This window comes from Crocodylus porosus, unplaced genomic scaffold (assembly GCF_001723895.1).
Source record: "Crocodylus porosus isolate Cpor-Errol unplaced genomic scaffold, CroPor_comp1, whole genome shotgun sequence".
In the NCBI taxonomy this organism is placed as follows: domain Eukaryota; kingdom Metazoa; phylum Chordata; order Crocodylia; family Crocodylidae; genus Crocodylus; species Crocodylus porosus.
The window spans coordinates 9,954,059-9,977,579 of NW_017728927.1; the positions used below are offsets into that span (position 1 = coordinate 9,954,059).

The following is a 23,521-nucleotide window of genomic DNA, read 5'->3' on the forward strand; positions in this document are numbered from 1 at the left end:
CACAGCAATGAAGTTTGGCGCCTGGTGCAAAGCCCATAGCGACAACCTGCCCTCGCCCTGCGTGCAGATCTGGGGGGCACACGCCTCCTACACGTGCCCAGGTGTGCACGCAGCAGCAGCAGGAGCTGCCCTCTCCCCATCCCCGCACCCCCAAAATGAGCCACTTGTGGCTCCATCCCACGCCCTGCCCTGGCTGGGCAGTGCCTGTTGGTACCCCTTTGCTTTGGTGCCCATGGTGGTCGCCCCACTCCCCCCTGCCCTTTGCTATGGCAGTGTGTGCAAATTGATGCATGTGTGCACCTGGGGCTGCTGTGCTGGCCGTCTGCATGATTCAGGCAGGGAGGTCATGTACGCGGGAGGAGCTGCTGTGTGCGTGTGTGTGTGGGGGGGTGTTACTTTTAGGAATTTGGGCTGAAGGCAGCCTACCAGGCTCCTGCTCAGAGTACCTCTCACTTCCTCCTTCAGGGCTCAGGAGGGTGGGAACTGTGACTCACTGGCTGCTATTTACAGAGGTAGGTTTCCCCTTTAAAACCTCAGTCACTGAAGGGGAGGAAAAGGGGGAGGAGTACGCCCCTGCCCCCTGTGCCTTCTAGTCATTCAGCAAAACAGCTCTTCTGTGGGTAGTCGGCCCTGCTCTAGCTCCCGCCACGGGGACATCTGGAAAAGCAGGAGCCACTGCAAAAGGAGCTGTGGGGTCCTGTGCCTCTGCTCTCTGGGGTCCCAGCTGTGAGAGGCCATGGCAGGCAGGAGGCCTGGGCCTTGCCTGCTAGTGCTGAAGAAAACAGCAACTTCCAGTGACCCCCTGACTCCAGGAGCTGGGAACTGAAGGGAAAATACTGAATGGCACCAGAATTGCAGCAACAACCTGAGTGGGGGCAGCACAGGGACTGCCCAGCAGTACAATCCCACCAGGCTCCTGCTTGCCCTCCTGGTAGGCCTGCAAAGGGTCTTGATTTTTTGCTCATCTGAGACCCTTTGCAGGCCTACCAGATGTACACCTTCTTAGACGTATACCTGGCTGGGGTCATTTTAGCTCAGTACTCTTTCCTGCCATGGCAGGGGGTTAGACTGGATGATCTACTCAGGTCCCTTCTGACCCTAGAAACTATGAAACTATGACCCCACTTTCCCCCCCAAACCCCCGTCCCACAATCCATGTCCATTGCCCAGCTGCCGTAAATATGCACAAAGCCACAATACAGCCGCCCACGGGGAGCACCGCATGCCTGCGGGCACTGGGAGGGGGCCACCAGGCAGACTCTCCTGGGACAGTGATCCATCTTTCCTCTTCGCCCCAACCGCTAAATCTCAAAGCCTCCTCTGGCATCCATCAGGCCAGTGCTAAGTCCCGTCAGCCTTTGCCAGAGGTGGAGCAAGGCCTGCCAGCACCCGTCTCCAGACTGCAGGGCTGGAAGCCCCAGCGTGGGGCAGAGCCAGGCCTCGCCGCCCAGCTGGGACCACATTTCTAAGCATTGGGACCTGGTTTCCCGTCAGCCGCTCTGGGCCCTTGTTCCCTGCAGTGGATGTAACCGAGGGAAGAAAGCAAAACCTCTGCCCGCTCTTTTCAGTTGAGTCAGAAAATGAAAATTCTCATTAAAGAAGCAGCCAGTCCCTGGGGGCAGGACACCACAGCTCCCACCTGGGACCGTGTTACGGCCCCGAAACCCTACAGCTGGGGCTGAGGAGGGCACTGGCCCCCTGGGCAGCTCAGGGCAGCAGGAACTGACCCCAAATGGACTCAGCGTCCACTCTGCTGCTCCGCTTTCTGCTCCCTGCCCTACCTGCCAACGTGCTGCCTCTCCTCGCCAGTCCGCTGCGTGACGCAGAGTCTCTGCGCTCGTTCTCTTTGCTTCGCCTGGGGGATGAAGTCGGGACAGTTTCCAGAGCAAGGCTGCTGCAACGAGAAACCACCTGTTGTCTGCCCCAGAGCTTGTAGACAAAAGCAGAGAGCTGCCCCGCAAGCAGCAGGCGGGACGAGATGCCTCAGAGCGGGTAGAAGGGCAAGGTCTTGTATTACACAGCCCGAGGCAACTCACCACACTTGGGGACAGCTGTCTGTAGGCGCAGAAAAGCCACTGTCTCTCTCAACCACCTTCCCCAACACCCCATTTGAGAGGCTGTAGCAGCCATCCAGGCACAGGCAGCCCCACAGGGTGCCTCAGCCACCAGCAGGAGTCGAAGCCCTGCTCCCCGAACCAAGAGCCGGTGCAAAGTTACCCGGATGGCACCAGTTGGGAGGTGCGCGAGGCAGAGAGAAGATGGAGCGCTTGGCTGCTAACGCCAGGGCTGCGCGCCAGCCATGAGAGCGAGCCCTGAGCGCTAAGGTCAGGTGCAGAGCAGGGGGTTAAACTGAGTGGAAAAAACCAACCTTGTTCTCCCCGCAGGTGGTTCTGAGAAAGCAAGACACGGTGCCGTCTCCCCCGTCCCCAGCCCTGTTCTGCAGACAAAGTCTCAGACACAGCTGCCTGCACTGAGTCACTTCCGAGAAGGACCCTGGCTGTCTGGGCGAAGGAAGGGCTGGGGCAGAACAGCCAAGGTCAGCCGGACCCGGGAGCCAGAGGGCTTGTTCCTAGTCAGTGTCCTATGGGCATTCACGCGACCAAGTGCCAGGCAGGAGGGGCTCCCCCAGGTGGGTAGAAGGACTTGGCAGGCATGACACCTGGAAAAGCAAGATGCAAAGCCCTGAGTCTGACTTCAGAGAAGCTGGCTGAGCATTGTACAATTCGTCCCAATTAATGCAGAGGAATTTGGTCCCCTTGGATGTCAGTGACTGCAGGCCAGCCCCTCGGCTGGGTGGACCGTGCTTACGCATTACCCTGACACCTCCAGTGTGAGTTGCAGACCACCACGGCACGGTCTGCACGAAGGATGGGTTTTCAAACACGCAGCCACGGTCTTAATGGAAACATGGGGCCAGAGAGGTCACATTTATGCTTCATCACAGACTTGCCTGTCAGACTCCTTCCATGGACATGGGAAAACCAGAGGGTTTGGCAGCTCCCAGCAGTGCCAACATCACCTGCTCTCTGAAAAATCAAGCTATGCAGTTCAGGCTTCATCAATCACCCGAGACAGCAACTCTGGGGTCACAGCTTGGCTGGTCACCTTGGTGAAGCGGCAAGGAGAACAGAGCTGAAGGCTCTGCAGAGGTGGAGGTACTAAGGCAGAGGAGGAGAAGCAGAAGGTAACCGGGAGCAGGGGGCATTGCTGTGGGACAGGGGCATTTAGAGGATCGTGAGCATGAGCATGTCAGCACAGACGTGGGCTCAGCCTGCCACTCCCCTGGACTGAATCGCACCCCCGGGAGGGAACAAAGGGCAGCAGATATCTGAGTTTCCCCATTTAATGGGGCAATGCAGAGGTCTCAACTTCTAGATCTACCCCAGCAAGGCAGAAAGATAAAGGGAGAGTGAAACCCCACAACAGCCCATAGCCCAGGGGTTTGGCCATTTATTTAGCAGATGGAAGAGCCAGCTGCAAGTCCCTGCTCTGCGCCCAGCAGAGTGGATCAAGCAAGGGAGCCCTGCCCAGTTTCCTCCCATCCCTCCACCAGAAAATCCATCCACCCTGGCTCTGAGAAGCCTCTCAACTAAACGCTGATGGACGTTTCCCCTTCTTTTCCCATGGGAGGCATCGGGTGTAGTGAATCAACATTTTCTGAAGAAGTCAAGCGCTGCTCTTTCTGGCCAACTTCTCTGTTTCAGAAGTACATCCAGTGGCTGAGTCACGGGAGATGATGACGTGGGGTACGGTTTAGGATCTCTTCTTTCCGTTCAGGCTGGGAGTCTGGCAGGCCAGAGCAGCATCCTGGAGGGATTATCTGGAGCTTCCTCACATGCTCTTTAGAACAACTGTGGTAGCAATCACCACCCCAAATTCATCCGGGGAGCAGCACGTGGTCCAGGGCATACTAGGACAAAGGAGTGTTTCTTATCCGATGACAGCAGAGTCGCACTGGAATGGGTGCACGAGACCAACCAGTGCTTGGCCTCCCTTCCAAGTGTTAGGATGTGGCTTCCCTAGATGTTCTTTGGTTGACGGTTTTTCACCACTGCTACCATGAGCTGGAATCTCATTACTACAACAGCGCTCTAGACAAGCTGCAGATGCAACCAGCATAGTGAAAACCACTCCTACAGCCACCCTTTGACCAGTGTTTGATGACGTGACAGTCTTCACCGTACAGTGCATCCCTTGCTGCAGCGGCTGGTGCCTTCTCTACGCTAGGGGCCAGATGTCCACATGAGCACAATCAGGACTGGTAGGAGCAAGTGCTCAGTGTCTATAGATGTGTAAACGATGAAGTGCCAGCATATGCGCTCTGCAACACGTACTTTAGTTCCTGGGTTTTGTAGCACTGATAAAACTCCCCATGCATTGAAAATGGCTTCCTTTGGCAGCTCTCTCGATCAACGCTTAATGGGCTTAATTAGGGCTCACATCTCCTCGTTAAGCACCAAAGTAAGTGGCATCTTGGATTCTGAGTTCTTTTGAAAATCTGGCTGCAATTGCAGGCACTGATTACTTGACAGTCTGGAGCCCCCAGGCGAAGCAAAGAGAACGAGTGCAGAGACTGTGTGTGGCACACAGCAGACTGGGGAGGAGAGGCAGCACACTGGCAGGTAGGGCAGGAAGCAGAAAGCGGAGCAGCAGATCAGGCTGGGAGCACATGGCAGAAAGCAAAACAACACATGGGGTAAGGGCAAGAAGTTGAATGGGCACTCAGGAAGGGCGTGGGGCTAATTTGTGGCACACCGAGAATTTCCTCCACCACCACCGCTCAGCCATTCCCTGACAGAAAGTCTCATAAAAAGAAAAAATTAGCTCCCAATGAAGGGGCATCAGTGCACAGATGGACAGACCCCACAGAGACATCATGCTAGCACAAGTCTCCCCAAGAATTTGGTCTGATCCATTTGGGATGTTTCCCACGTGCACTGACCAATCTCCGCAAGGACGCAGACCACCTGTAGGAGCCTAAGTTCACGGCTGACATTGCCTGTTGTGGCTGTTCATCTCGCAGAAGCGTGAGGCTTCTGCCACCAGGCCTTGTCTGGACCTGGCACCACCCACAAGCCAACACAATTTGTGCGAAAGGATAATTTGCATCCAGCGTCAATGGGGAGAAACCCCAGGAAGCACATGGCCCAAGCTCTAATCAAATCGAACTCTAATAATAAACCTCCTGAGTAATGAGCAGGCTCAGGGGCCGGGGTCACAGTGAGATGGCAGAAGCTGAGGAAGACTAAACTCCACCAGGAGGCTAAACGTGAGTTACCTGCCTGAGTTTTCCTGTACTGGGCAGCATGGGATGGGGCTGGGCTCCAGGAGGACTGGGAATGGAAGAGGACCCAGGGATGGCCTGTGGGGCAATGTGGTTGGCAAGATCACAGGAGGTCTCAAGGTGCAGTCTGTCCCACTTCGCAGCTTGCCACCACCTTACAGCCCTGGGCAGGATCCTAGAGAGAATGTGCCGTGCGGTCACAGCGAGGTGCCCCGAGGGATGGAGGGGGGACACCGTTCTCACTACTTATCAGGCTGCAAAAACCAAGAACAACCCAGGGCTCAGCTCTCTCTGCCCTCTATCCGCTCTCCTCACAAGGGAGGGATGGCATCACCCCAGCGTTGTGCTCAGCCGCGATGCCGGGGGGATTGTTACTGCTATGCTCAGGCCCATGTGCTGTTGGTGTCTCTTCTGGATGATCCAGTGCACAGTGAGCTCAAGGGGACTTTGCTGGAAGAGGACAGAGGGGGAGACCAGGGAGGTGGGACACCTGGGCTCTAGCCCCAGCTCTAGAGAAGGACAAAGCACTGCAGAGGTCAAGAGCGGCTGCTGGTTGCTGTGGTTGAACCACCGAGTCGAAAGCTGCTGTCCAGAGTCGACCATGTAGCAGGTTTCTGGAACCGCGAATTCTTGCAGGGGGGAGAAGGGGGTTGTGATGCCGGAGCTCATAGGCACCGGGGAGGGGTGGGATGCTGAACTCCCCGGCTAGACTGCAACCTGAAAGCCCCAGCTGGACGACCAGGCGGGATAAACAAGCCGCCGTTCGGGTGCTGCTGAATGAGCCGCGTCAGAGAGAAAAGACCGGAGAGAGATTCCCACATCTCCCACAGAACGACAGGGCAAGCTGTGGGGTTGGCTTCAGAGACTGGCAGCTGGGCTCAGCCACATGCTCATGGCTTCGTGTCCCAAGGAGAGGCCTCGTTTCTGGTTTGGTCTCGGACCTGGTACAGTCATGTCCACACATGCAGCCCCACACGGTGCTGTGCTCACAGTCGAGACAGCTGACTTCTCAGCCAGGCTCAGGGACCAGCTCCTGCATGGCAGAGTCCAGCCAGCACAGCTCATGGTATTAGTCTCACAGAGTCCAAACTCCTCCCCTGGGACCATCTTGTCACAGCACCTAGCAAATGCTAAATGTGAACAATGGTGGTTGCAGGGTAGTACAGGAAGTCCGATTCACACCCTTCCTACCCACCCATTCCCTTATGCAGCGCATTGCACGGGCACAATTGACAGGGAGAGACTTGACCCCTTAAATGGGGGCAACGATTGGGACTTAGCTCAGCCTCATCACACCAGGGGCCTCATACCCCTGAGGAGGGGCTGCTCTTCAGGGAGGGGCAGGACATGACCCCAAGGTGCTCAGCTGGGGGGTGCTGGCATCCTAGGAGCCTGTGAGTGTGAAAGAAAGGGGAATACAGCCTTGTCACTTCTGCAAGTCCAGGGGCGTCAGGAGAGCCCCATCCTGCAGGGTTGGCCCTGGAGGGGGCTGTCTGGCAACACTGGGGGGGTCTGATGTTAGATGCTCCAAGCAGATCCCCAGGCACAAGTCTCCCCTTTTTTTGTCCCCTGGAAAATCCAGCACTGACAAGGCTTTTGTATTCAAGTGCTCCCTGGTGCTCCACTGACAAAGTGCCTGGTGTCTGCCCCATCCTTTCAGTGTGAAGTTGGCAACCCTTCGCTGGACTGCCCTGTCCTTTTTGGCCACTTTTAACCTCAGTCACATCCAGTGGAAAGCTGGGAGCCCTCCAGGGCCACAGGCATGCTGCAGAAGCTTTGCTGGCTGAGAGACACTGGCCCTGCTGTGTGTAAGGGGCATACGTGGGCTCCTGGTGCTGCCTGTCCTCACGGCAAGGTGCTGCGGCGGTAGACAGGACAATGCCCCGGGGGGAGAAGCCTAGGGTTTACAGCCATGGTCATTGCTCTATTACTGCGGCACGTTCATGCCAGTGTGGGGCCAGGTCTGAGCCAAGGGTGTGCAGTGCTCAAGGACAGGGTTTCATGCAGGCTGGGTTTCGCCAACTTCTCTCACACATATGTGGGGCCGTGCAGTGTCCTCTGGATACCGCAGGCAACCCATCCGCAGAACCTGAGAGGCCACGTGCCAGGGAACCTTGGCTCGCACCAAGGGGAAGGGGCAAAAGCAAAACCAGAGCTCACCGATGCCCAGGAAGCAGCTATTCATTTCCTTGAAAAGAGCCTCATTTACAGGGTACTCTGCATTAAAAAGTCCAGCAGCTTGCTGTACTCCTCACTGACAGCAAGGCCATAACCCAGTCTTGGGCACCTCTTGCAGGCATTGCTGCTTCCGCTCTTCCCCGGCTCGTCTCTCCCTGTGCGCCATCTTCTTGACAGGCCCTCAGTCGCCGGAGTTTCCATCTCACGGGGTGTGTCTGACACTTCCCCAAGGGGGTTTTGTTCTGAGTCAGGCAGGAATAAATCTGGGTGAAAACGTCAATAGAATAGGAGTTTTTTTTCTGAAATTGAAGTTTTTCAGAAATCCCATTTCAAAACAGCGATCATGCCCCACAGATGTCAGCATCATTTCAGAGCATGCCTTCCCGGGGGGATTTCCATGGCTCCACTAGGTCAGGGAAGGCTGCTTTGCTAAAGACCGGCAGCAAAAAAAAAGCCCTGCCTCAAGCAAACCCTTCTAGCCACACTTACCTCCAGCTGCTCCCCCTGTACCGTTCCCCTCCGCTACATACCAACTCCTGTGTCTCTGAGCCCTGATCAGGATGGGATGGCAGCGGCTGCAGTGTGAACTGGGTAGTCCTCCCCAGTGATACAACTCGGACAGTCCTACAGAGAACAAATAAAAGGGTTGGGAGTCTAGTCCCTCCATTTAACTCTGTGGTGAACCACATTTGGGGGCCTCACTGGTGCCTAGATTAACACTGGTCAGGGCCACACAAGCTTCCCCAAGGAAGCGGGTCAGTGCCCATGACTCGGGCATCTCCCTAGCAGAGGCCAAGGTTGCCAACTCCTGGGCATCTCCCCATCTTCTTTTCCCTTCTGTTTTGCAGACATCCCTTTGCTGGGTGCAAGGCAGGAGGCCATGAATAATTGCACAGATCAGCAGTACTGGGACAAGCTCTTGTGCCAATGCACCTCCTGCCGGCTTGTTTGCAAGGGGTCCACAGTCGAGCGATGCACTGCCTTCTGTGGTGAGTGCTCAGGGAGCCAACTGGCCAGGCTTGCAGACTGGCCGTGGGCACTGGAAAGGTCGGGCATTTACCCCAGGGACACCGTGCTGGGCAGTGCAGACTGGAGTGAAAGGCTCCGAGGAGTCTCAGCCCTTTGTATTGCACCAGTGGCTTTGTCCTTCAGAGGATGGGATCAAAAATGCCATGAAAAATAGCAGCTCTGAAGGAGCAGTTGGGGCTAGGGCTGAGGCCGGCCTGGGAAGTAGACTCAGGTAAAGCTCTCAGATGGCTCTAGCCCAGCAGGTTTTCAAGACAGCAACAAGAGGCAAAACTTTGTAGGAAGCACGATCCCCCTTCCTCCCTCCCAGCCATGCCCCTTCCACTTCCACTTATTGCAGCCCCTCTGACTGCTCTCCCCTACAAGAGCCCCAAAGGGAGGAGTCTGCAGGGGAGAGACGTGGCTGTAGGGTCCTTGGGTCCAGTCCTCCCCTGGGAAACCTGCCTCTGAGCATGAGAACCGGGAGCTGGCAGCCACAGAGGCAGTGCGGAGCTGGGCCAGGTGATCACCAGAGCCCGTGTCTGGATGGAGTCTCTCAGGGGTGTTGGGATAACTCTAATAACCAGAGCCCGGGGCGGGTCTCGGACCTGGCGGCTTGCTGAGGTTACCACCGGCAAAGGGGCTTTGTTACTAAAACCTGCTTTGTCCAGGCTGGCAGGGTCCTGCCAACAGCCAGCTGCCACATGCCTGCCCCTGTCACCCGTGTCTCCAGCTCTGTGGGAGGGCTGACGCGTGCCCTGGGCAGGCACCGGCTACAGCAGGCAGGGGAGGGTACTGGAGTGCCTGCATGTGCCTTCTGCCAGCTCCCGGGTGGTGGCAGGGGCTCTGCTCTCTCCTACAGAGGTGGGTGATGGCAGGACGCAGGGAGGGCTCTGGCCGCCTCAGGGGAGCTCTGGGAGAAGGTTGTGCTGGTGGGATGGTGCAGGGCTCTCCCCGGCCACTCTCTTCTTGCTCTGTTCAACCATTCCCTTTCTCAGCGATTCAGCCCGTGGCTGAAGACCGCAACAAGGGATCTGGTCCCTGAGACTGGAGAGTAGGACTTAGGTCCTCCAAAGTCCGGAGCGAGGATGAGGTATCCCAAGGTTTTAAACATGAGCCTCCCTTTGTGCTTCTGCCACTGGTGGGCTCAGGCTGGGCTTAAACAAAAGGCAGAGGCCATCTTATCTTCACTTGGTGCTGGGGCTGGGCCTGGGGTGGGAGGAACCAGCAGGCACCAGGGTAATGTTTCAGGAGTTGGCAGTGCTTGTCCTGCTTGGAGCATTCTGCCTCCGACCGGCAGAGCTGGGCTCCAGCGTTGCAGGAGCTCCTCTTGCGAGGGGCTCAGCAGAACGTGTTTGTCTCCCTCCCGCCCGCAGCTTCCATGGAATGCAGCGAGCGCGCCGGCTCCTATTACGACACCCTCCTGAGAAAATGCATCAGCTGCTCTGACATCTGCGGGCAGCACCCCATCCAGTGCGCCTCCTTCTGCGAGAGCGGTGAGGCTGCCGCCAGCCCTGGCCATGCTCTGGGCTCTGCTGGGTGGAGGGGGGGTGCCAGGGCCTGTACCCAGGCAGGCTTTGCTGGCATCCGCCAGCCTGGGTGGGAGTAACGGGGGCGACCCCACTGGGAAGAGTCCTTGCAGGTCTCACCCAGGGAGAGAGAGGGGCTGGTCCTGATACGATTGCTGCAATCACTTCCACACCCTCCCTGCGTCTGCTTCGGAGCCCTCCAAGCACCAGCGCAATTTAGCCCCTCTTGCCCAGTGCTGGGAAGCGCTGATGTGCCGCTTGTCCCAATGACTTTCAGATAAGCTGGTAACTATCTCATCCACTGTGGCTGCTGTGGAGCAGAGGCCATGCAGCGACCAGGACCAGTGGCTTGTGCTCTACCTGCTGCTGGGCCTCTGCCTCTGCATCCTCATCTGCTCCTTGCTGCTGGGCTGGACCCACTTCAGGAGGAAGGGGGAAGTGGTCTCCTGCCAACCAGGCCCAGGGCCATGCCACAAGAGAGAGGATTCGTCCAAAGGTATGTGCCAGCTGCTGGAGGGCAGGGGGACACTGTGGCAGAGTCCAAGGGCAGAACAGGGCACAGCTGAAGCCTGACACAGGCAGGTAGCAAAGGGCTGGCTCTTGCAACACATCTGGGGTGGGTGGAGGATATAGGTGCTCTAAAAACTACATCTGCTCCTGATGCCAGCACGAGGTCTTGGACATAGACTTACAGCCAGGAGACACCCTTGATGCTCCTCTGAGCTCCTACGTAACAAGCCAGAGAACTGTCCCCAGCACTGTGCTCAAGGACATTTGCTATGACAGCAGCCCAGGGGCTTAACTGTGAATCCCAGATTTCAGAGACCTGGGAGGGCAGCACCAGAGGGGGAAGCACTGACCTGGGACCACCAGCTTGGGATTCAAATCCTGGACTCCCTGTGTGATGTCAGGCATGTCACAGACCCCCTTCCTCGCAGTGCATATCCCATCTCCCTGGGTTCCTGTATGGAGGCTCCAATAATACAGCACTGAGGGCCATGCCAGCACACAAATCCAGGTCTAACCCTGGGCTCTGGTGCTCAGTTCTGGCCCAGACACAGACTTTCTGGACCTCAGTTGTTCCTGTACCAGCCTTCAAGATCTCTGGCTCTCTCCTGGAGCCCTTTGTTCTGCTAAGCACTATAAAGGGAGCTATTTGCACAGGGCATGGCCTAATAATCAGCTTTCAATAAATGAGGCTCAACAAGAACCTCTTGAGAGAGTTGAGGAGGTGGTTTGTGGCTCGCCTTGGAGAACAGCCAGGGAAACCACCCCAAAGATGAGCAATTACATGTTCAGGTTCCCACCCCTCCATAGCTGATGTGTGTACCTGACACAAATGCTGCCACCGCTCAGTGTGCAGCAGGATCACATATGGCCTGGTGCTGTAATCAGGTGAGCATTGCTCTTTGCTCTGCTACAGCCCTGAGCATACAAAGCTTTCAAGCACTTTATACAAACATTAATAGATTGAGCCGCGCCACCCAAGTGAGGTCCGGGTTATAGCTGGGCATTAAAGATACAGAGACATTTAATCCTGTGGTAGAGACTCCAGGGGTAAGACAACCTCAGCCCCAGGCTGCGAGCTGCAAGTTCTCCTCTCCAGGAAATCCAGCCCATGGTTCTGCAGCAGCCCAATGATTAGGCGATGGCAGTGACTGATGTGTGCCTGGCTGGCACTGCTGGCTTCTCCTTCTGGTGGCTGGCACCGGCTGGCCGACAGCTGGTCCTGTCCCAGGGATGAGGAGTTGTAAAGAACAAGCCTGTCTCTTCCTTTCTAATTAAGCAGCCAGGCAGCCATCAAGAGCCTGGGCTCTAATAATGGTAGCAATCCTGTTTGCTCAGTCTGGGCAGCTCGCAAGAGGACTAGTGTTCACTTGGCAGGGACCCAGCTGAACAATGGCTTCTTGGTCCCTTGTAGCAGGCTGGAGGGGGCAGCTGTTCCATGTGCCCAGCTCCCAGGGCCTTCAAGGGCAGAGCCAGGTGCTGAGTGGTGGCCATGCCAGGCCCTGGAGCTCCAGCTGAGTGGTGAGCAGGCTTGTTTGCAGGAACAGGGGGCCTTACTTCGAACCCTGCCCCTGCAAAGCACCACAGTAGCTCCTGGGGGCCTGTGCCCTCACAGGGTAGGAAGGTCCCTGTCCTGAGAACCAGGCTGCAGAGAGAAAGCTTGTGCCAAGGAAAGCCACTGCAGAGGTAGGAAAGGGGACGAGACTACGACAGACTCCCAAGTCGCAGTGTTTTTGGAGACTGGCCAATGCATGGCTTGGATGGCCCAGGTTCAATTCCTTACTCTGCCAGACTCCCTGGTGTGACTGTGGGCACGTCGCTTGGTTTCCCTGTGCCCCCATTCCCTGGCTGCAGCCAAAGGGAGGGAGAAGCAGAGCACTCAGGCTGGGGGCCTGAGAGGGAGAGGATGGTGATTCTCGCTCTCACAGGTGGCAAACACACCATGAAGCCTGCCATGGCACGGGCCAAGCAGAAGCTGATGTCCCAGGATGAACTTTGTTCACCCCTCCAGCACAGAGGGGCTCTGCTGGGTCCCAAGCTGTTCCCACAGTGCCAGGTCCTCCTTTCCAGCTGCTCCCTCTGTTTCCTATACAGCTTTTGTTTTGTGGTGCTCTTCCTTGCAGGCAGCAGCTTTAGGGCTGTTCTACACATGGTGAGGTGGGCGGGGGGCCCGAGGTTGCAGAAGGGAGGGGAGAAAGCCACAACTCCAGAGGCAACAGCCGCAGCCAGACACGACATGACTTGGTTGTTTCCTGTCCTGTGTTTGCAGATCGTTTAGTGGAAGCAGGAAGCGCTGGAGATGGATTTGCTGGAAGCAGGATACCAGAGCCAGTGGAGACCTGTGGCTTCTGCTTTCCTGAGCAAGGGGCTGCCACACAGGAGACCAGCCCGTGTCACAGTAGCTTCTACCATCTAGGAGCAAGGGCTGCTGTCCCTGCCCCTGAGGATGGCCACTTCAAAATTATATGCTCTCCATCGCAAGAGAAGACGCTCACGGCATGAACTCACAGAGTCAGGCTGCTGGCGACCACACAGAAGCCCAACTACTGGGAAGAAAGCTGCTTGCCCTTAATTTCTGCCCTCTATTTCCAGTAAGCACCACTATACCTTGCCTGCCCACCAGTCACACTTACTTTTGTACTATGGAGTGGGATGGCAGCCCACTGCCGCTACTCTCTGCAATGGAAATAAAATTCTCATGATCAGTCTCAGGAAACCTCTTGCTTCCTTTCCCATTTGGCAGCCTCTGTCTGCTTGTGGGTCAAGCGAATCAATCTTTCAGCAAAGCTCCTTCTTCAGGCACCCGCGTCACTGGTACTGCCCCTTGGCCTCTGCAAACAAAGGGCGAGGGACTGCTAGGGACCCTGCTCATAAGTCAGGCAGTAGGGAGCGAGCTGAGCAGCTCCAAATTCACGGGTGGGGAGGAACAGGAGAGGCTTTGCTTGGTTTGGGGCTGGCCCTGCAGGGGAAGAGGTACCTTTTTGCTGGGGTGGGGCAAAGCAGTGAGGGTCTTCCTCCCCTCCAGATGGGGCCTCTTGTGGCGGGGGGGGCATGGCCCCCACAGCCAGGCTCCCTTTGGCAGGATTTTCAGTGGCCCACAGACCAATGGTGACCAGGAAAAATCACATCCCTACATACTTCCACCCCTGAGCCCATGGCCATCAGTGTACCAGCAGAAAGTTCCTTATCCCCAGCCAATCACCGGTACTTTAGTGCTTGACATTTCCATCCCTGTTCTGCGTGAGACGCCTCCATACCTTGAAAACTTTGCCAAGGCTTGAAGCATATAGAGATTTTTAAAAGATCTTTTTAAAAATAGCTTTAAATGTCTCAAACTGTCGTCTTCTAGTTACAGATCACTTTTTTCTGGCCTTTCTCTTGCTCCAGCCTCCAACCATTATTGCCTTCTGGGCTGGGGTCCAAACTTCAATAGAAGCCAATCATTCCGGTTAAGGAAAATTCAGTAATGCTGTCTTTACAATGCATGGATGGTGTTTGGCAGTATCCCAAGAAGCCAGGGCTGTGCTGACCAAAGCAGCATGTCTTGTAGCTTCAACCGAAGCATCTTGGAAGCAGAGAAAGCTCAGTAAGGAACGGGGCAGGGAGGGGAGCCTGGCCATCAGGTCAGGTGCTCCATTTCCAATATGCTGAGATGGGATTCATGGGGAGGTGGCTGGTTTAGCAGGCCGACTGGTACATGAATGACAGGTCGCAGCGACTGCAGCTCTCAGCCACGATCATCTGAAATAAGTTCTGTCTAAATAGCTGGGCTCACAGATCTATAGAGTAGAACATCAAATGCAAACCTGTGTAGAAATTGGTTCAATATTTAGTTAAGAGCATTGCTTGATTTGTGTTTCTGCCTCTGGCCTTGCAAGCTGACTACACAAAGGAGACGTCAGTCCTTAGAGGCACTGGGATTTATGAGCACAAAGATGAATGGTGTTGGGACAGAACTCTCCCAAGGCCAAACATTTTCAGAAGAGCCCAGTTAATTTAGGTGCCTCTGTTGTGGTTACCCAACCTTAGACATCTTCAAAAGGCCTAGCTTTCAGATGTGCTTGAAAGACCTGGCCCCTGTAAGGGCACATCTAGAATCCAACACTTTGGAGAGGTCTTAGCTCCAACACTTAGGTATGTAGGTTTTAAAACCTCATTGGGACAAAATTGGTGTCTAGGGCTACATGAATCTTACACTGTGAGGATGAGAAGCCGCCTGCCTTGAAGAGACTTGCTGGGGACTCTGCCTTGTAGAACTGAGTGCGAGGAGAAGCACCAGGAAACCAAGCTCAGGAGACTCAATATTTGTCATGAGAAAATTACCATCATCTTTAGACGGCTAGAAGAAAGTGCAAGCGAGGTGTTATAATACTGCCAACAAGTGCCACCTTTAAAAAACAAACAAACACATAATACATCTCTAAGAAACTATTTTAAAATATTCCACCCGGTTAGTATCTTCCTGCACTGAATGGGGCTCTTGTCTTCTTGGCACTGCCATGTCAGTGCCCCAGGAGGTACCGCTGCAGACAGGATAACCTCAGGACACAGAGTAGAGACAATGAGGACATAGCAGAAACTGGCCAAAGCTGGAGAGCTGAAGGTGCATCTACACAAGACGCTAAATGTGCAGTAAACTCATTCTATTGCGCATTAGCACATCATGGCAACAGCTGTGCTATTGTGCTAATGTGCAGTCAAATGAGTCTACTAAACATTAACATCACTAAAAAGGTGTGCGCCGGCACTGCTATGGCACATTGACTTAGTACCTCTTATTACAGGTACTAAACTTAATGTGCACTAATTAGAGTGCATTAATGCATGTGTAGACATGCCCTTAGTGGCTTTGAGGTGAGGCGAGGACTCCAGCTACCACGTATCCTGGGTTGCCAGTAGAGTTTCTCGTTAGCCCTAAATTTTCATCGTCCTGAATTGCCCTCTGGAGGACACCAGGGTGTAGTTAAGATCTCTTGCTATAGCACCAGAGGCATAATGTAAAGCCTTGCTCCAGGCCCTGCTGAGGGCTGCCCCCCACTCAACCCAGGTATTGGCAGGCATTTGGCCATTCAGGCTGGGGGGCTTGTCAAAAGGTAGGCAGATGTGACACTGGCCACACTGCTGTCTGATGGCTTATCTAAGCTCACCTACTGAACTGCTTGGGTCTGGCAGATGCAAAATGGCACTCAGACTCAGAGCAGCAATCTCTGTTCCCACATTCTCCCACACAGTAGTTGAAGTCCTTGTGGAGGGATGCAATGGCAGGGACCCGTCTTTAATTGCACAGCATGTACCTTTAGGACAATGAACACAGAAGAAAGGTGAAACCTTCCCAGACTTGCATGAAATCTCCTCTTCTCCAGCCTGATTTCTCAAATCTGGCGACTGAGCCTTGAAATGCTGCCATCCGAGGCAAAAGGCCTGCCTATCAGGACGATGACGCAAACTGGTGATCTTGTACTTTCCTGTTAAAAAATAACACACGTTTGTGGGCCTCTCACATGGGAGGGGTGGGCAGGGCTGTAGCACTGTGTGCAACAGGAAGCATTGCTCACATCACTGGGGCTTACAGGGAATGGGAGGAGGTTTCTGTCTTGGTCAGCAGCTACCAGCAAAGTTGTTGGTCTTTGTGGAAGTAGTTGTAATGGAGGAGAATGAGGCTGTTGAAGAGGGATGTCCGGCAGCCAGCACAGACAGCAGCTCTAGGCCCAAGCAGTTTCAAACTGAGACACGGTGGTTGAAGACAAAGGCTGTTTCCTGGCAGTTAATGACTGGCTGGAGGATGACGCAAAACCAGCCGGTCACTGCTTGCCAGGAAGAGCTCAGCCTACAGGTCAGTATTGCTATTTCTTACCTGTGCGACATTTATAGACAAGGGATAGGAAGCTGCTCCTTTATACAGTTTGTTTACTGAGCTTTGTTCAGCAGCCTCTGGAGCACAGAACTGAATTGCTCAATATTCCTCCATGCACAGTGGAGAGGATACCCAAGGTCTCCTGCAAGGCATGGCACCTCTTGCCTTCTTTGTGGATAAAGACCATGCTGGGGACAGGTGCTTTGTGCACAGCCCTGGAGAATGAAGCAATGACATGACACGAGTGCAGGACGGTCCTGCACACCCGGGCCAGCATGACTCAAGGTACCCCAAACCATGGAAACTATTCAGGCCTGAGCAAGGACTTCTGTCCCCATAAGGCTCGCTTTGGCTGCCCTGCCAGCAAAGGGTGATGTGGATATCCCCTGGGATTTCGTTTAGCGTGCAGGCACTGGTGTTCTGAGAACGAGATTGAGACCACAGAAATTTTGCTTTACGTGAGCCTAACAGATATCGGAAGGTAGCAGCTTTCCGCTGATCATCAACCCAGGCCAGGTATGAACTGGCCTCCGAGAAACGAGACGTGTCTTTTCCCAAGACACGGTGCTCGTAACGCTTCGAGGGCAGCAGCTTAGCTTAGCTTAGCTCAGATGCTCTGGGCTCTCTTTCACAATGCCCGGGGAAGTGATCCTACTCACTGGGGGGAAACAGCTCCAATCCACTCTCTCCGGTGTCTGCCAAAAGAGGCAGAGCCTCATAAGTGAAATAAATAACAAAAAAAAATCTCAGCCAGAGATCTCCACCCCCCCGTAAGCCGCGCAGTTGCAACCAGGATCCGTTTCAAGGGGGCTGAAGTGCTCATTAACAGCTCAAACAAAGCAACATTAAAAAAAAAGAACGGTTAGCATGACAGCGCACGCTGCTCGACTCTCGCGAGCCAAGTCCCCCTGTTCGCAAGAAGGCCGGATACTGTTCTCATTCATTCATTAATTCAGAGTCCACTTGCCCTCTGGCAGGCCTCCCTCCCGTTACCAAGCAACCCGCGCAGTCGAGCGGCCCATGCTGTAGCTGCTATTAAGTACTAGCTTTTCTCTGGCACTGGCTGCGACGGAGGCAGGGAGAACAGCCGTGCCCTACAATAGAAGGCAGCCTGCGTTGCTGCAATCCTGGAGACCGCAGAAAAAAGCCTGTCAGGCGCCAAGCTATTATGATAAATGGGAGGTGAATGTTCCACATGCCCTCCCCCTCCCCCCTTTCTATGGGAATTTAGTCCAAACAATCATTGTATCAGTATTGAGGGGAAAAGGAACACAGAATAAGCCGTCAGCCCGATAGGCAACGAGAGAACAGGATATTTGCAAACGCCAAGTACAAACAATTAGACGCGTTAATGCAACAGACTCGAGAGAACCAACAGAGTCTGCATCCAGGCAGCTGCGGCTACCTAATTACAGCTGGCTGCACACGGCAGAACCGACTTCCTCCGAGCGAGGTTAGCGATATACCCGTCTAATAGGAACAGAGCAGCGGGAGCTCGCAGTGGCCTGCTTGGCTCACTCGCTCGCCAAAGTGATTTCGGCTAAAGTGAATTAAGGCCACTTTCATTCTGGATCAGGGCAAGGATGGATGAGCAATTACTGCAGAGCAGACGGGGGCGAGGCTGCATTGTGCATCTCCTACTCCGTGCCGATGGCCTGTGTGCACGCTCCTGCCCCACGGATTTATGTGGGACGGTTTGGATAGGGAAGACCCTGCCTCGGACAGGGGCTGGGACTAGAGGAGGCCCTTTGCAACCCGACTTCTCTATGAGTCGAAGTGGAAGCCTCCTTCTTCGAGGGAGACGTTACTGCATTTTAGCTTCCATTCACCGATCGCAGGGAGAGTGCGCCTGGCCAGTAGCTTCAGAGCAGTTTATGGCCAGTAAAGTCTGGCCCCTTTTTCTGCATAGCAAAAATATGCACATGGCCCTACCTTAAAAGCATCCGGACAAAGATTTAATGCAGTGTAATTAAGTCACTTTAAAAATCACACCTGCAGTTAATTCAGATTAACCTTCCCGAGGCCCCCTCTATAAAACACCCATGTTTTGTAGCTGAAAGTACAAGGCACCTTGAAGTAATAGACTGAAATGATGATCTCCCCCTAGTCAAGAGGCCAGGGGGAGAGGGAAGGGGTCAACAGACGCGTAGTAAGGGTCTCTGGCCTTTATTTTTGCCTCATGTACAAAGCTATGTCAACACCAGCAGCTAAGCGTGATGTGCCAGGTTACACATGCTGGTTCCACCCAGTCACTGGGAATTTCTTCTGCTGCTTGGTCAGGGCAGTGCTCAGCACACAAGGGGCAGGTTAAGCTGCTTTCCAGAGTGCATTTAAAGTCAGGAGTCGAAACAACAGGATAATTAGCTGTGGGCTGGTTTCAGCTCCTATCAGTCTGTGAGGCAGGCATCACTCAGCCCGTGCCCTTACGAAGCACCGAAGGCCTTGCTGGGTTTCCCAGGAGCTGACGTGGAGAAGCAGCAGTGGGGGCAAGGCAGCAGCAGGGATCCTCCTGGTTCTCTAACGTACGTGTCTGGAACAGGATCGTAACATCTTTTATGCAGAGGCGGAGAAAGCACAAGGCCTAGTGAGGCAGAGATTTTTACAGGGCACTGGTTGCCACAGTAGTGGCAATCCTGCCACTCCCCTGTCATCATGATTTACTGTTGCTGGAGGTATCAACCAGCCTTTCTGCAAGGGATGCAGGGACTGAGCTTCCAGCCAAAAGCAGCTTTCCGCTTGCTTGAAACTCTAGATTCAAATGAAGCACAGCAGTGAAAGGCACCCTCCCCCCACTCCTTTAAAAATACATGTCATCACAGATCTGGTAATGCCAAGGCTGCGTCTTCCCTTAGCGCATGACACAGAGCATAAAGGCTCGTTCCACAGAGCTGGCTTTGCCCCCCGAGCCCTTTCCTTGCACGCGATGAACACGGTGGATGGGGCTTGCTCCCGTGGATGAACCTGCGCCAGCAAGAACACAATTCCTTCCTTCGCCTTCAGCAGCAGGAAAGGAAAGGGAAGGGAGGGCTAGGCTTTCGGTGCCACAAAGCCAAGGATGCCTTTCTGCCACAAGGTGGTGCCCCGTCTTCGGTAACATCCAAGGTGGTGGCTCAAGCTGCATCAGGAAACACGGGTTGAGGAATAATGAGAGGCTGCTTCTTTTCTTCCACTGCGAGCTTGCTGCATTATTAAAAAGGTAGCAGAAGCTGTCGTCAAGTATCTACACAATAAGCACACGCAGTTCTGGGTGCGTGTGTGCGTACGCACGATCCTTTACACTCCATCTGCAGCTCTTTCCTTTGCTACGACAACTCTGCAGCACCCACTTAAATGCGATCTTCACCAAATAACGTCTGAACTCCTCCAAGCTGGAGGATGGGGCAGACGGGTTAAGCAAGCCCGGTGTACTACCCACCAAGCAGGAACCGTGCTGCCTGCTGGCCCCAGCCCCTTCAGGTTTGCTTCCCGTATTTGGCTGGTGGGTGCACTAGATTCTAGCTGGTTCAAACAGACATCTGAGCTTCTGCCGCTGTCAGTGGGTGTTGCAGAAATCTCTTGCACTACAGAAGGGCTGGCTTGTTGTCTTCCTCTGGGCGCGTGAATCAACAATGGGAATCCAGTCTGGTGTGGAGCTTCAGTTGCAAGATGCTCATTCCAGAAATAGCTTTGCTTAGTCTCCTCCCATCCCCTCTGCTGAGTACATCACACCGCTCTCCAGATCCGTCTTAAGCAGGTAGGCACAGCCGAGTTGTCTCCAGATGACAGGGGTCGGTTTAACCTCTTCTCATTCTCCGGTTAGCTCTGCAGACAAGCTCTCTTTGCCTCAACTACCCCAGTCCAGGCTGCACCCCTGACGAGGAGAATCTTTTGCTGCTGCTGCCAACACGTCTGAGTACATATGCAGAGATCGAATAAGACTGTTTCCATGTAGCCCTTACACAGAAATACAGGGCTAAAGCCTTGGCCAGACCAGGGTTTGTAAAACCCACTGTGCAGGGGAGGGGAGGGGAGAGGGGCAAAACCATTTTTATTACTGTTTTCAAGCTTTGCATTGCAAAGGGTTAAGAGGTGAACAAACCCTTTCCCCCTTGGACTGCAATTCAATTTATGTCCCAGCCTCCTGGGAGTAAGACAGCGCATGTCGAGTTACGCCAGTAGCCAGCCTGGCCAATAGGACACTTCCGAAGAGAGCGGAGAGAGAAGGGAACAGAAATGTGTTTGTGACAAGGCCAAAGTGTGCCAGCGACTAAGGGCACAGGACGCCGACGAGGAGGCCAGGATCAGGCACAGAAGTGAGACGTATGCAAAGAGTTAACAGATGTGGGAGGACACAAGGAGCCAGTGAAAGCCTGGTGAATACAGCGGGAGAAAACGCTTTGTTGACTTCCTTGCCAGTGCATTGCAGAAGTGCTCCATAGCAGCAGAGCCATCCCTCCCTGCTCCACTGGCAGCAGCCATCTCTAGCAGATGGTACGTTTTCAATACCAAGAGTCTTGCAAACACCACCTTCTTGCTACATCAAACCGACACACATTTTTCCCCCCCAAAACAAAAAGAACCAAGACCACTCTTACAGTATAAACACGCCAATTCATTCATTTTACTGATGGTTGCATTTATGAATTTCATTCTCGTGAAAAAAAGGGAATAAAAGGAAAAAAAATTAAGAAAATAGCTATTTATAGAAAACAAAACAAAACAAAAACAAAAACGGGGCTCAAACAGAACAAGACTCTGTGCTGATGCTGTGATGAGCAGTCCAATGGCATCACTGGTACCTGGGCCGCAGGCATGCTTGGAAACCTGTCTCAGTACTGTCGCTTCGGTTCCACAATCCAGGGTTTTCTTTTTTAAGTTTGTCGAAACAAAAGAGTCTAATAGTTTCATACTGTATTTATTTAATAACTAAAATTCACAAATAAAAAGATACTTGCAAAGTCCTTAATTGTGTCATCCCCTCCTCCTCCACTTCACTGCTTTCAGACCCATATGCATAAAAAAAAATGGGCTTGGATTTTTTTTTTTTGAATTATAACTGTTATATGATTGGTCAGTTGGAGCTGAAGCACCAATGGAGAAGATGCTGTATGGAGATGAGGGTACACCCCCCTTGCCTTCCCACACACATTTCGGAGGACCACAGGAGATGTACCATTGCCCGGACTCCTCTGCTCCCGTTTCCCCACCCAGAGCATTCTTTTCATTGTAATATTTCCTCTCTTACGTGACTGACTGTAGCCTCTTTATTTTTCCCCCCTTTCTGTCCTTGCGGGACTGCATACACATTGGACATTGTTCGTTTCTTACTCCGCCAGGCTGTGAGCCAGTGTCAAGTAGGTCCTGTTACAGCTCAGTGCTAGTTGTTGTTTAATGGGTCTTTTCATTTCAGGTAGGTTTGTGTGTCATTTCAGAAGGCTTGCTTATTTGCTTCCTTTCATTCATCTGACAAGCTGCTGGATAAGGCTACTCGTACTCCAGGAACTGTTTGTGATAGAACAGCAAATATCTGCAAAAAAAAGAAAAGGAAAAAAAAAAAAAAGAAGAAAAGACACCATTTTATCTGCACATTACAGCAGCTTTATAGTAATGACCCATTCATGATAAGAGGACTACTGGCTTAACATTATATATTTTTTTTTAGGAAAGATTCCAGGGAAGCGTGTCAGCTTCCTACAACGACCAGGAAAAGTCAGTTAAAAGGATTTTATCACCAGCGCAATCTGGTCATTAGAAAACGAGGGGTGAAAGGGACCTCAGGAGGTCACGTCTAGTCCAACCCACTGCTCAAGGCAGGACCAGCCCCAACCAGATCATGCCAGCCAAGGCTTTGTTTAGCTGGGTCTTACAAACCTCTTTGACTGTGCATCCTGAAGCTATAGTCACGGTTTGAAAGCTAAGCAGGAGTGTGCTAGGTTACTACTTGGGGGCCATTTTCTGAAGCAGCTGCAAGACTGAGGTCTCCACCACTTAATTGTTAAAGATCCAGTTCCCCTTGATTTTAAAAAGAACCAAGGACCCTTGCATACCCACCCAAATCTGACCTGCACCATATCTATCACATCTACCTATGCTTTGCTTTGTGGTTTCAACTGGATAAACTTCTCTTCTCATCCAAAATACCATGCAGTCTTTCTGAGGACTGCTATAAGGCTACTGAACTCTATACTCATATGAAGCCTGCAGTTCAGTGAAGCAATCTCTGTGCATACTGCCCCTCCCCCCCCCCATCTCAGCAGGTTTGCTGCAAGGCTCAGTTAAAATTGGAGACTGAGAGCCACAAAAAGACTATTACCTCTCATTTCCTCCCCCTCTCATAGAGTTCCCTTAACCTTTTGCCTGCTTCCACAGATGGCGGCCCAGTCAGAGTCAGCATTTATTTAGATAGTGACTAAATGGATAAGATTCCTTTCAGTTAGTTAACACTGCATCTTAAAATCAGCTGGGGAGGCTACTGTTGAGAGGAGCTGCAAGCTACTTCCACAGATGAGACCAGCCCCAGAAGCAGTGTTACCCGTTTCCTTCCAAAACAAAAACCCACTAAACTAATTTGGTCCACTGACCTTTAGAATGAACGAATGAATGAAAATAATTTGGCACTAAAAAATGGGTATTATAAACCAAATGCATATTGCCAGGTTGATTTGCAGAAAAAGAAAAGTGAAAACCTATTAAAAAATTGTAAACTGAACATCTGTGCCTACAGCAATCAAAGGAAATGTCAGGTATAATTAAAAACAAGAACAAAACAGATCTGATCTTTCCAATACCAAACCCATGGTTGGAAATGCCAGCATGGAGGCGATTACAGATTTTAAGTTGTCTTATTTATTCTCAAAATAGAACACAATCCCTGATGCCTCTCGAATGACAAACATGTACAAATGCCTTTGTGCAACTTCCCAGTACTTGCTGGATGCAAAGAGTTAAAGCCACAGTGTCAACATAAAATCAATTGAAAGGAAAAATTAAAAGTACTAGCGTCACACCTGCTTTCCGCACTCCCCTGCCTCTCTGTGGTTCAGCGTTTCCTACTGGCTTTTCTTCAATCGCTTGCCGTTATAGTAATCTTAGAGGGGTTTTACCTGGCTTTTCATACAGAGTCATGGCTTTTGTTTTCGGGGTGTCTGTTCAGATATTTATATGACACTCAACACCATATTGTCT

At 53.0% G+C, this 23,521-nt stretch overlaps 2 protein-coding genes across 3 annotated transcripts in view; one reads left to right on the forward strand and one right to left on the reverse strand.

Moving 5' to 3' along the window:
• The first annotated feature begins 8,314 nt into the window (after positions 1-8,314).
• TNFRSF13B (TNF receptor superfamily member 13B) lies at positions 8,315-13,277 on the forward strand. Its single transcript, XM_019542164.1, has 4 exons — positions 8,315-8,451; positions 9,844-9,963; positions 10,274-10,492; positions 12,773-13,277. The coding sequence occupies exons 1-4, from the start codon at positions 8,343-8,345 to the stop codon at positions 13,003-13,005; spliced, it is 681 nt and encodes a 226-aa protein (XP_019397709.1). The 5' UTR covers positions 8,315-8,342; the 3' UTR covers positions 13,006-13,277.
• A 5,230-nt stretch (positions 13,278-18,507) lies between these two features.
• The window catches only part of USP22 (ubiquitin specific peptidase 22), a 187,175-nt gene continuing 182,161 nt past the window's right edge, over positions 18,508-23,521 (reverse strand). For both annotated transcript variants that reach the window (XM_019541971.1, XM_019541970.1), the window contains one exon: positions 18,508-21,863. In XM_019541971.1, the coding sequence (XP_019397516.1) occupies positions 21,821-21,863 (43 nt within the window). In that variant the 3' untranslated portion in view covers positions 18,508-21,820. The remainder of the gene's footprint in view (positions 21,864-23,521) is intronic.

Excerpts from the sequence above, each read along its gene's own strand:
- TNFRSF13B (XM_019542164.1), top strand. The coding sequence starts at position 8,343 with ATGAATAATTGCACAGATCAGCAGTACTGGGACAAGCTCTTGTGCCAA. Across the intron at positions 8,452-9,843 it reads GCGATGCACTGCCTTCTGTG|CTTCCATGGAATGCAGCGAG; the intron begins GTGAGTGCTCAG and ends TCCCGCCCGCAG. Across the intron at positions 10,493-12,772 it reads GAGAGAGGATTCGTCCAAAG|ATCGTTTAGTGGAAGCAGGA; the intron begins GTATGTGCCAGC and ends CTGTGTTTGCAG.